This window comes from Eurypyga helias, unplaced genomic scaffold, assembly GCF_000690775.1.
Source record: "Eurypyga helias isolate BGI_N326 unplaced genomic scaffold, ASM69077v1 scaffold12415, whole genome shotgun sequence".
Classification (NCBI taxonomy): Eukaryota; Metazoa; Chordata; class Aves; order Eurypygiformes; family Eurypygidae; genus Eurypyga; species Eurypyga helias.
Genome location: NW_010250825.1, coordinates 16214 through 29052, shown reverse-complemented (window position 1 = coordinate 29052; position 12839 = coordinate 16214). Strand labels below are relative to the sequence as shown.

The following is a 12839-nucleotide window of genomic DNA, read 5'->3' as shown; positions in this document are numbered from 1 at the left end:
TGTGCGGAGCCTCACTGGTGGACGTCCGCTTGGTGAGCGCCAAGACGGGCTTTGGCCTGGAGGGGCTGGTCAGCCGGCTGCAGCACTCCTGGAAGTGTGCTGGTGACGTCTACCTGCTGGGTGCCACCAACTCCGGCAAGTCGACTCTCTTCAACACCCTGCTGTGCTCCGACTACTGCAAGTCCCGTGCCCTTGATGCCGTCGACAGGGCCACTGTCTCCCCCTGGCCAGGTTAGGGACACTGCTGCTCTCACGCGTGGTGTTGGGCACTCAGAGGCCGGATAGCCCCGGCCCTCATGCAACACTACCTTCTGCCACTCCTGGGGCAGAGGGACCTGTTACTGAACAGATGCCCGCCACCATGAAGCGTTGCCACTGTGGGCAGTGAGCTCCGGTGCTGTGCTGTGCTTCAAATCGACATCTTCCTCAGGGTGGCAAGCTTGGAAGGTGTGCACGCCGCATCTCATAGCGGTGAGGGGGCTGGTAAACCAGAGCTGGCCCGCATGCTCCACTGGCACTGGGGATGGTACCCAATCTGCGTGCTTTCTATCTCCCTATCAGTTAGGGGTGCCTTCCAGGCTAGAGAGACTGGGAGGTGGAATGGTGAGCACCTGTAAAACAATTGCAGGCCAAACCAAGCTGCCTGGGGTCGGAGCTTGCCTGGGGTATATCAAGTCAGTCTTGGCACCACTTGGTTTTGGGACCCGTTTCATCAAACCGTAGGTGAGAGCAGCTCTTGAGCAGACAGGTGCCTTGGTTCTTACAACCCTGTCTGCAGAGGCTAGTACTTTGTGGGAGCAACTGTAGTTCCACCTCCAAAATTTGTGTTACTGGAGTTTTACCCAAAAGGTGGAGAAGCAATTTTGGTTTTTTTCATGTTCCTCAAAGCTTAAATGTGCTGCCTAGTCAGACGCCCACACGTGCCTTCTGTTTTTCCAGGAACAACACTGAACCTGTTGAAGTTTCCAATTATTAATCCTACGTGTGACAGGATATTCCGAAGGCAGGAGAGGCTGAAAGAGGAGGCAACAAAAACAGAAGATCAGCTAAGTGATGAAGAAAGAAAGCACCTAAATCACCTTAAAAAGCAAGGTTACTTAGTGGGTGAGTATTGCCTGACTAAATGTATTGCCACTCTGCCTCGATGGAAATACTGCACAGGACTATTAATTGCTTAATTCGCTGTAGAATCCAACTGGTTTTGGCAAGTAATTTCTTCCCGCTCTAAAGTAACTTATTTCCATTTTATTACGGGAAGAGCATGTGATCTGTAGTACCAATTAAAAAAATTCTAAACTTGTTTAAGTCATTTTGGCCACTTTTTCTTCCTTGAGTAATGGGTGCAAGACCTCTAGTTCCTCCATAAGTAGCATCATTAGTATTTTGTTTGAGCAATTGCTATTGTAGTAGCATTGTGGAGGCTTCCTCCCATTGGCATTTGCTAACATCACATTTTGGCTATAGGCCACAGTGTTTGTGCATCATTTAAGTGTTTATCCAAAGGAGTGGGTTGCTATAAGGTAGCTCTGGTTTTCAGGTAATTCTGTGTTTGACAGTCTGAGGCACTGAAAAGAAGAAGGCAGCCTGCTTTACTGTGAAACAGAAATAATGGAGTGCCTGTGATCTGGACTCTGCTAAGGTTTTTGAGGAGTGCTAAGCAAGATATAGAAGGGATTTCTTAGCATCTTGGCTTTTGAACACACAAATTTGTAGCTGTGTAGCATCTTTATCACCTTTATATTACCAATGTGCATGTCCTTTAAGCAAAGGAAGGGAGAGATGTCCAGTTGAAGGAAAGGCAATTCTCAGGAAACCTTTCGTTTTAATCCAGGAAGAGTTGGAAGAACCTTTCAACGGCAGAAGGCCAGCCCTGTGATTGACTTTGACCCTGACATACTCTCCTACAGCATAGATGAAGATCCCAGATCCCAGATCCCTAAGAAGCCTAAGGAAAGGGAGGAGTTCACCTACAATGAAGTGAAGGATGCTCGCTGGTGTTTTGACACTCCAGGGATTGTAAAGGAAAACTGTGTAGGTACCCCATGGTGCTGTGTGTGGGGATGACAGGATTTGGGAGGACTGTTCTGCCTTAGCTGTGCATGTGAGAGAGTTTTTTCTGCTGGAGTCCTGGGGTTAGGATTCTTTTGGTTTGGATTCTTTTGGTTTGGACAATTGTGTTAAAATATGGTTCGTATTTACTTTGGAAGGGTTCGTCGTGTTAACGCTGTTGCATTTCTGAATAGTGCACACCGTGATCTCTGCAAAGGAACTGTAGGACTGTGTCATCAAACGAGGGAAGCAAGTGGTAGTGTTGTAGAGCTACATGCCAAGTTTCAGATCAAATTTTGTTTCTGCAGTCAGTGTTTGATCTGACTGGAGAACAAGCAGGTTGTCTATGTGGCAGATTTTGGCAGGGAAGATTTCTAGTTATGAGCAGGTTTGGAAGAGGAGGGAAGGAAAGTGGCTGTTAGCATTTGATGGAATTAACTTTTTGTCCTTAGTCCTTGGAGGCTTGTTTTTTAGCTGCTTCCTCATGGCTCCTTCCAAAGCCTAACTTCTGGAAAGCCTAGAAAAGGATTTCTGATAACTCAAATTTCGGTAACTCGAATGTCATAGCTGGAGGTGGTCTCCAGGTCTTACATGGCTGCACTCATGCTAAAGCACACTAAGTCTTGTAAGTCTTGGGTGAGCTTGTTCGAGCCAGACCCAGGATTCCCAAATCTGTGGTCCAACAGGCAGCTGTTATACTTTGTTATGGACCCTGCATTGCCATGAAGATTGGCAGCATTCCTACCCCCTTCTGTTTCTCACTTACTCTGTGGACCAGAATTGAACTGTTCTGTTAGATGTTCTTCACACTTCTCTAATTGATCTTTTTCCTATACCAATATAATTTCACTGTTAATTTCATTGTCCCCATTGAAACATCTGGAATGCCTTACGGAAGTACAATTGATTTTGCAGGTTTTAAATCTCCTGACAGAGAAAGAAGTAAAGCTGGTTTTGCCAACACATGCCATCATTCCACGGACCTTCATTCTCAAGCCAGGAATGGTCTTGTTTTTAGCAGCTTTGGGACGAATAGAATACTTAGAGGTAAGGGATTTTGTGAGCAGCTGTTTCATCCCTTACTATAGTACCAGGCAGCAAAAGGCTTTCTGGCTAGCTTTGTCAGACCCTTTCTTTGCTGCTTTTGAGATGATGAATCTGTTGTTAAAGCACCACATAAAGTCAGAATGCCTTGGGATGGCGAGCTGCAGTTGAAAGGTTTGATACTTCTTACCAGCTTGCAATATCTTACATTGTGTAACAGAAACTACTTTTGAATGCTGGCAAACACCTTCAGCTTAACGCGCTGCCCGTAACATCCAAAGACGTAAGACGGAGAAGTGCCAGAATTACCTGGGAAAATAAGCAGGTTTCCTCATTTCTGTGTTTCGTGAAAGCTGTCTGCCAAGAGACAGGCGTGGGTATCTTTCTTTCCTGACACAGACCTCTGAAGAATTTGCCCAAGGAAGCAATTAAATGTACATGTATCTTAGTTTCTGTAAAAGTACTTTTTAAAGGTTCTGTGTGTGCCTCCTGCCAATTTCTTCCATGTATTAGAAATCCCATGCCATGCACCTTTATTGAATGTGTGGAGCTGACCTCCCATAATGTTTCCTCTGGAAGGGGTGGCTTCTTCCAGATATGGGTCTATGATATCTTATGATAATGCCTTTCTCAGTAGTTTGTCCCATTTTGGGAAGGGCGTGTGTGTATGGCTGTTCCTTTGTTTCAATCAGCTTTCCCAGATCACCATAGAAATGTTGAATTGGTACTTTGCTGAGGACACTCTTGACCTGCTGGAAGAAAACCAGAAAGGGGGAGGGGGCAGGGTTTTGTAAATAACAGTGTACCAGTATGGCAGGAGAGCTGCATCGTAGTTAGGATGACAATCCAGACCTACATCCTGAAAAACAGCTTGGCAGTACAGAGGACTAATGGCTTGGAAAAAATGCTGTTTGTGAGGAGGGCAACCCAGCAAAAAAAAACCCCAATTGTCTTTATCCAGTTTGTCTTTTGTCTTGGGCAAAGCTCTCAGAAAAGAACTTCCTAGGCATGTTGGTTGGGTGCTGTCAGGGACTCAAGAGCACCTTAATTTGCATGCCTGATGAAGTAGAGCAGCAATACCAGTGACATCTTGGTGGTGGTAAACACCCTCTGCTAAAACACTGTGAGATCAGGCCGCCATCGGGCTGCCTGGGGGGTTGTTTTGTCGTGAGGAATGACTTCTTGTTCTTGGGAGTTGTGACGAACGTGGCTGGTGTTGGCAGCCTGGGGAACCTGCGGTCAGGGTAAAAAAGTGTCACACCATCTCCTGGTGAGAGAATGGGCCTCAAAGACAGGTCCAGTGCAGCAGGGCGGGCTGTTCCTTGTAGGGGTGCTCCTTGCGAGCCGAGCTGTGCGTGTTTAGGGCCCCGCAGGTCCTCGGTATCTGTCTGAGTGCATTGCTCTATCAGCCTTGCGTCTCTGCATCCTCCAGAGACCTTGAAGGAAGACAGTTAGATCATGGCAGAGGAGCCCCTGCCCCAGGTTAGATCTTTGATGAACTCGAAGGTATTGCCTAACCTGGGTTTCCCATTTCAGGCTGCGGGCAGTGTTGATTAGAGAGGGAAGAGGCCTCTACAGTGCTTGCTCTGCAGGCAAAAGTTACGGAGCTGAAATCGCTCCACATTCTGTCTTTGCATAGCTTGGGAGCAGCTTGGAACCAAGTGTGGCTCGATGATAGGTGCGTGTTAGAAATGTAAAGTGATAGGAGAAGCACTGCCAGACAGATGTCCATCACTCTCGTGCTAAATAACCACACTGAGTGTGTCCTTGGGAATTAAACCAGAGCAAAGATATCCCTTGGATAATGTGCCTGAGCTGAGCAGGTGTGATGGCAGGGGATGTGGTATTGGGGGTTCTGCTCCCCTGTTTATGTAAACCCTGGCTGCTCCGCAGTGACAGAGGCAAGGAACCCTCAGACAAAGAGGGGAGATGAGTCAAACGGGTTTTCAGCGTGCAGGAAGGAAATGGAGCAGGAGAGAGCAATTTGGGGCTGCTTTGCTGTTATCATAAGTAACATCCACTTCATGTTATTTGTTCTAGGGAGAAAAGCCTGCCTGGTTTTCTGTCGTGGCTTCTAACCTGTTGCCAGTCCATGTGTCTCACCTGAGTAACGTAGATGCCATCTACGAGAAGCATGCTAGCCGAGAGTTACTGAAGGTAAGAGGAGGTGCCTGTCGTGTGCTCCTGGTTGCAGGTAGGCAGGCTGCCCCGCCTGGTGAAGCGCCCTGCCCAGGGCACAACTGACAGGGAAAACCAGCACACATCAGGAGTTTGGGACTTCTGCAGTGAATGAGTGGAGATCTGCAGGGTGGAGCAGTCTTGCACAGAGTGCGTGGCTGCAGCTGTGGTAGGAGAGAGCACCCGAGATGATGCGTTTTACAGCAGAGCTCCTGTTTCCAGCGTTCAGTCTGATAAGAACTGCAGTGCTCTACTCCCTGATGCTTGGCTTTTCTTGAACAGCCTTAAAGTGCAGGCAGCAACAGGGTTATTTTCCACAGCAAACTTCAGACTGGGGGTTTCAGAACAGATTGCAGTTGAAAAATGTACCTTTCTTATTTTTTCCCTGCTGGATCCTCGGCACATTCCTTTATCTGTGGTGAATGGAGTTAAATCCCGTTGGTGGCCGGTCACCAATGGTGTTCCCCAGGGCTCAGCACTGGGGCCAGTTCTCTTTAATATCTTTATGGGTGACCTGTACAAGGGGATCGAGTGCACCCTCCATAAGTTTGCAGACAAGACCAAGTTGGGCAGGAGTGTTGATCTGCCTGAGGGTAGGGAGGCTCTGCAGAGGGATCTGGACAAGGTGGATCAATGGGCAGAGGCCAACTGTAGGAGGTTCAACTAGGCCACGTGCTGGATCCTGCACTTGGGTCACGACAACCCACTGCAACGCTATAGGCTTGGGGACAAGTGGCTGGAAAGCTGTCAGGCAGAAAAGACTTGGGGATGTTTGTCTACAGCCGGCTGAACATGAGCTGGCAGTGTGCCCAAGGTGGCCAAGAAGGCCAAAGGCATCTTGGCCAGCATCAGGAACAGTGTGGCCAGCAGGATTGGGGAAATGATTGTCCCCCTGCACTGGGCACTGGTGAGGCTGCACCTGGAATCCCGTGTTCAGTTTTGGGCCCCTCACTGCAAGAAAGACATTGAGGTGCTGGAGTGTGTCCAGAGAAGGGCAACGGAGCTGGGGAAGGGTCTGGAGCACAAGTTGTGTGAGGAGCAGCTGAGGGAGCTGGGGGTGTTCAGCCTGGAGAAGAGGAGGCTGAGGGGAGACCTTATTGCTCTCTGCAGGTACCTGAAAGGAGGTTGCAGAGAGGTGGGGGTTGGTCTCTTCTCACAAGTGACAGGACAAGAGGAAACAGCTTCAAGTTGCACCAGGGGAGGTCTAGATTGGATAGTAGGAAAAGCTTCTTCACTGAAAGGGTTGTCAGGCAGTAGGACAGACTGCCCAGGGAAGTGTTGGAGTCAGCATCTCTGGAGGTATTTAGGAAACATGTAGATGGGTGCTTAGGGATGTGGTATAGTGCAGGACTTGGCAGTGCGAGGTTAACCGTTGGACTTGAAGATGTTAACGGTCTTTTCCAGCCTAAACAATCCTGTGATTTTTATGATATTTTGGTAGTCTGACTTTTTTCCTTGGTATTGGCACACAGTGTGTGGTACTTGCAGATTGATCGGGGAGGGGGTAAGCTGTCCTTGTCCTGGCAGCTCCATTCCTGTGCACATCAAGAACAAGTGCCATCACTCACCTCAAGGCAGCTGGCTTGAGCCACCAGCTTGGTCCTGCAGTGGGACTCCATCTTTCCTTACCTCTGAGCTCCCACTGGGTTGCTCTGGGTGGGATCCTGATTCTGTTCTTGGCAAACCTGAAATAACTCCTGTAGGGTATTCAGGCCAGCTCTTACAGGGCTGACAACCGTCTGATACTTTTTGTCTCACTTGTGCCCTGCTCGCCAGTTGAAGGCAGGAGTGCTGCAGCATCTCTTGACTGATTAAAGCTCTTCTCTGTGTTTTGATCTTAGGTTCCCATGGGTGGGGAAGAACGAATGAAAGAGTTCCCCCCGCTCATCTCTCAGGACATTACACTGAAAGGAATTGGTACCAAGGAGGCAGTCGCAGACATCAAGCTTTCCTCTGCAGGTAAGTTAATATTGCTTCATCAGTTTGCTCTGCAGGGTCTGCACCCTAGAAATGCTGACAGGAAGAGGCCCCTGAAGGGATGAAACCGTATTTCCTGCTCAGAGCAGGACTGTCACCAACACAAAATCAGGGCAGCCATGACTTTGTCCAGCTGGGGCTTGGCAACCTCCAGGAATGGAGACTGACAGCCATGCTTGTACAGGCTGACCACATTGGAATACTTTATGCTATGGCTGCCATATGAGTTCCACAGCATCAGGAATGGCCATCACCCAAGCGAGAGGGAAAGGACCATGGATTGGAAAGCTTCATTATTGTGGGTTTGGTAGTTTCCCACCATCCCTCTCTAGTTCATCAGGAAAGGGCTGAATCTGGGGAGAGTAAGATGTGGCTTTCAGGTGCTGCCTTCTGTTGGGACAGGGCCGGATGTTCCCTTGGAGCTTGGTTTCCTCCAAGAAATGACACCTGGGTAGCTCACGTTCTGAGTTTGTGTCAGAACCCTTGTTCTGATCCTAGTGACTCCTCTCACTGACTGACTGTATTTTTTCTGGCTCTGCAGGCTGGGTGGCAGTGACGGCTCATGCAGAAGAGAAATTGCTGCTCCGAGCCTATACTCCTGAGGGCACTGCGCTGGTGGTGCGGGAGCCTCCCCTTTTGCCTTACATCAGTACCATCAGAGGGGCCCGGATTCCAGGCACTGCTGCCTATAGGACCAAAAAGCCTCCCTCTCTGGTGGAAAACCTCAAAAACACGGGGAGGAGGTAGTACTTCTCATCACCTGTGTAAGGTAACAGACAGACCAGCCTCTGGAGATCCTTGTTACTTAGTGATATTCAGGAGAGCTTGGACTCCTTGTTAAAGGCAGGCCTTTTGGAAAGCAGGCCTGGGAGGAACTCCGCAAGTCCACACCTGATCCGGCTGCTGTTGAGTGGTTGTTGCCTTGCTGTGAGAGGTGTGGAATAGCTGCTCCCTGGGATCTGCCAGTAACCACGAGCAAATCCCTTTACCTGTCTTCTCTTGAAACACAGGATGGAAACTCGCCTGCCTGCCCTGGGCTGGCTTTGCTGCTCATAGAGTAGGTCTTCTCTTGCAGACATGCTCCCGCAGGTCAGAAATCATCACCTTTTTCTTGGAGACTTCACAGTGTTTCCAAACTTGAATGAGGTGGAGGGAGTGGGGAGGAGCAGGAAATACTCTGGTGTGGACATGACCCTTCTAGCGGCTGGGAGTAATTCAACATTGACAAAAAATCACGTCCTTTCAGTCCTTCAGCCTCTGGGGCAGACAAGGGAGTACAGGGCCCTGCTGTTGGACACAGGAAAGTTGAATTAATGAAAAGCAGGTCTGCTCGCATGGCTGAGGAGGACACTTCTGCCACTCACTGCTTTGCTTTGGTTTGTGTAAAGGTTTCTGAGGATGTAGAATAAAACTTTTCAACTACACTTACTCCTTTGTATCCTTTTCAAATTGCTGACCACACCCTCCCGTGTGGACATAAGCATCCTGCTAACTACAGAAAAGCTGCAGCAGGAAGGCCGGTGTTAGAGGGCAGAGTGTCACGTGAGGTCTGATAGCTGAAGTGAGGCTGCTGCAGCGCCGTCCCGCCATGTTCAGCCCTCAGGGAGGCTGGAGATGAACTCCCAGTGGGCCCAGAGCACACGTACACACCAGTCTGGCCGCAGAGATCGCAGACGGACACAGCAGCGCAATGCAAGCAGACAGCACCAATGGCCTTTGTGCACCTCTGCACACACACTGACACGTGCAGTGAATCCCTCCAGCTTCTGGGCTAGACACTGGGTGACGCTGCTTCCCAGTTGCCCGAGATGTGAGCCCCTGAGGCTGCAGCCCTGCTGCAGTGACTGCTGCAGACCGTCTCACTCGTGTACACATGATGACTCTCCTGGTCCTACATCCTGAGCTGGCCCCTTGGAGCCCCCTGCGCCCCTTTTCTCCCAGGCTGCTTCACCTGTTCTCCAGCTAGCCTGGCTTGATCTTCACTAGCGATGGCACACCTATTCCCACTTTGGTTGCTGCAGCGTGGGTGCACAGCTCGTCTGACCTGCGGTCTGAGCCCAGTTGCTGCCCTCCTGTCCCCATATGGACACACATGGACACAGCATATGGAGCCCTCAACCAGGAAAGTTAGGAATTTAATAGGGACAGAGGACAGATTATGCCAGTCAGGTGCAGGGCATGGCCAGGCAAGCATATAAACTAGCCAGCTATTTACATATGACTAGCCCTCTTTATGCCCTTACCCCTCTATTTCCAAAAATCGCCTAAATCCCTCCCTTTTCCCATCTCCCTTGAACGAGTCCTGTGCAAACTCAAAACGTTCTTCCCCTGCATCCCCTGATGTACCACACACCCCCAGACAGCAATCCTTTGCCCAAAAGGTGACCTGGAGAGCTCCATGACTCACAGGACGGTTGAGGTTGGAAGGGACCTGGGGAAGTCCTCTGCTCCTATGCCCCTGCTCTGGCAGCGCCACCTAGAGCAGGCTGCCCAGGGCTCTGTCTAGATGGATTTTTACTGTCTCTGAGGATGGGAGATACCTCCCTGGGCAGCCTGTGCCAGTGCTCTGTCACCCTCACGTTGGAAAAAGCGCTTCCTGATGTTCAGAGGGAATGTCTGTGCCCATTGCCTCTGGTCCTGTCACTGGGCACCCCTGGAAAGAGCCTGACTCCATCCTCTGTATGCCCTCCCTTCAGGTGTTCATGAACATCGATGAGACCCTCCCAAAACAAAGACTTAGGGTGATGGATTTTGCTCCTCGACAGAGGGCTGGTGGCTCTGCAAAGGGGCCTGGACAGGGTGTTCATTCCTCAGGAGTTCTCGGTTGGGTTCCTGTCTGCCATTGCGCCCTGCATCCCTGCAGGCTTGTGCAGGTGGGCCTTTGATGGGCTGATGGCCCTGGTGACGGGGCTGGGAGTAGCCCCGCAGGGCATCGTTAGGGCTCCCCTACCCACCGCCGTCTGCGTGTGCTCCTTGGTGGGCATGCAGCCTGGGCTGGAGAACGTGCTTGAGTTTGGACGGTGCTTAAAGACGCCTGCACTGACGCTCACAGCTCAATGGGGCCAGCCCGCAGAAACCCGGCACTACCCCATCTTGCTGCCTGAAATGATGTTTCCAGCCAGAGCGAACCGCAGGCAGCAGTTCGTTCTTACCCTGCCACACAGACGCACGACGGTTCACAGTGCCTGGAGGAGAACCTGTCTCGTGCCGGTCACACGCTTGATTTAACAGGAGCGAAGGGGAGAAAACAGTGGAAAGCAGAAGCTCACACCTCCTCGTTTGCTGGAATTATGCAGAGCAGTCCTAGGAAGGCAGGCATGGAAAAAGGCACGGCACACTCAGCTAAACCGGGAGGCAGGAAAAGGGTCTGGCTGCGGTCTGTTCAAACTAGCTTGACAAATCCAAACCAGGCATCCCCTGTAACATTCCTCTGCTGCTGTATGTCTGGGAAAGACACCACACAAAAGGCAAACATGTGGAAAGTGGAACTGGAAGAGCTGCCTCTGTTACAGCGGTGATCCTCAGCCCAGGGTCTGGACATGAAAAATTGCAGCTGAGGCCTCGTGTTTGGTCACGTTCCTCTGGTTTTGGGAAAAAAAAAGCCTTCCTACGAGGAGAGGTGGGCTGCACATGGGCTCAGGTGGTGCTGGGGGGCGTACCCAGGAGAAAAACCTTGCGGGGAGGGGGAATGCACGCCTCCCAGGCCCAGCGCCCTTCGGCGTGCAACCCAGAGCTGGGTCAGCGCCGGAGCTTGGCCTTGGGCACGTGTGGAAAGGCTTTTGCAAAAGCCATGTGGTGCCACAGCAGCAGCAGCCAGCTAGGGACAAAAACGGGTGCTCCCGACAGATGTCAAACCTCAGCACACAGGAGGTTGTAAGGTGGAAGCGATTAGTGCCTCGACGAAAGCGTAGACATGCCTTTTATGAGCTCCCAGGGCCGAATTACGCCAGAGCCGAGAGCTGCTGGGAAATTCTTCTCCAAGGGGGGTCATCCCTTGTTTGTGCCAGTCAGCCCGAAAGGTAGGACAATTTTTACCATGTCTGTGGACAATGGCTAATTTCATCTTAGCACAGGAGCCAAAAGCAAAGGTGGTTTGAGCCCGTGCTCAAAAATGAGGCGTAAGGAGAGGGCTGGGAAGGTCCATCCCGCTGGGAAGGACTGGTTTTCATGGGTGACCCAGTGTGCAGGGACAGATTTAAACTGGGAGGGCAAGGCCACTTAACAGCTACAGCTGGCTGGCCGTGCCTTTGAGGCGGTGGGGGGTTGCAGCACCCGGGTGTGTTTGCGTACCTGCACGGGGGGTGCTCCCTGAGTCCCTGGCAAAGCGCAGCGCTGGGCTGGAGTGGGGCAGTGCAGTGTGCAGGACCGGGCCAGGCAAGGGAGGGCTGCATCTCCTCGCTGACCTGCAAGCAGGGATGTGCAGCTGCGGCGGGGAGCTCGTGGGTCGGTTTGCTTTGGCACGCATCCTGTGTGGTGCCAGCTCATCCCAAAGAAAAAGAAAAGGTGTCTTCCTTTCCCTGCCCAGTGGCTATTCCCTTTTCGGAGCTGCTTATGGCAGGGGACTCCCAGACTAGGAAAAAGCAGAACAAGTCCCATGTAAAGTTTGAAACTTTGCCTACCGTTAACATTCCCGAAATAGCTTGTAATGTGGGGAGAGGTGCACTGGGCCAGGAGCCTAATGGACCAGAAGTTTCGAGCATCTGCTTCCTGCTAATTTTCCTGTGATTCACAGCCTGTAATTGCCCATAAACTCCCCTCACCAGCAGCTGTCTTTACTGATCCTGTAGCTAAACTGTTGGGGGTTGCCCAACATGGCTGGTGCTGGAGCAGAAACTTGATGGTGGGTCCATGTCCTGGTGGCGCATTGACCTGGCCTGTCCCAGGAGTTGCTGTAGTGCCAGATGAGGGTTGTGTTCGTGCAGGTCAGCTAGCAGCATCCTGAAATACCGGGGGGAATTCTTGACCAGCTGCTGTTGAGGATGATTTGGTGGTAATATCTCATACCACCTATTGGGTGTCACGATGTGGCTGCGGCCACATCTTCGAATTGTTCTGCGTCTCAGGTCCTCAGTCCAGCCTCACCTGGCATCACCAAATCAAGAAAGGAGAAAAAGAAGCAAAAAAAAAAAAAAAAGCCCTCAAACCATCAGGCATGGTGCCTTCCGGAAGGAGCAGAGCAGCATATGAGTCCTTCATCTGTTTGTGACGGAAACAAACCCAGCCACACACCTCATCTGTCCTCATCTCCAGCACGGCCTCTGCTACAGATGCCAGCAGGTTAAGTGCTCTGACCTATGCAGGGCTAAGGGAGGCCAAGAATGGCCACTTCAACCAGCCCATTGGCAAGCAACAGGTTCATGTGCCTGGCTCAAGCCCGAGGGCGTCAGAGCAATGCCAGGACACTGCCTTGCTGCAGGTCTGGTGCTGCCAGCAAAGGCAGGCGATTGCAAGGAACTCAAATTAACGAGCTTAAAAATACAACCTGGCCCAAGGAAGGGGTTTGCCCTTCTAGAATTACCTTTTCCTATGCATAGGGTATACACAAACAAGGTAAATACGCTTGTGGCAGCATGGCTAAGTTTTAAAAACAA

At 50.9% G+C, this 12839-nt stretch overlaps 1 protein-coding gene across 1 annotated transcript; it reads left to right on the top strand.

Moving 5' to 3' along the window:
* Window positions 1–5: 5 nt before the first annotated feature.
* Window positions 6–7995, top strand: NOA1 (nitric oxide associated 1; the record flags this gene model as incomplete). The annotated part of the gene is made up of 7 exons (XM_010151805.1): window positions 6–231; window positions 940–1104; window positions 1832–2031; window positions 2965–3096; window positions 5134–5250; window positions 7113–7230; window positions 7790–7995. Coding segments are annotated over 7 exons (1164 nt in total), but the record flags the coding sequence as incomplete, so codon positions are not given.
* Between the last annotated feature and the right edge of the window lie 4844 nt (window positions 7996–12839).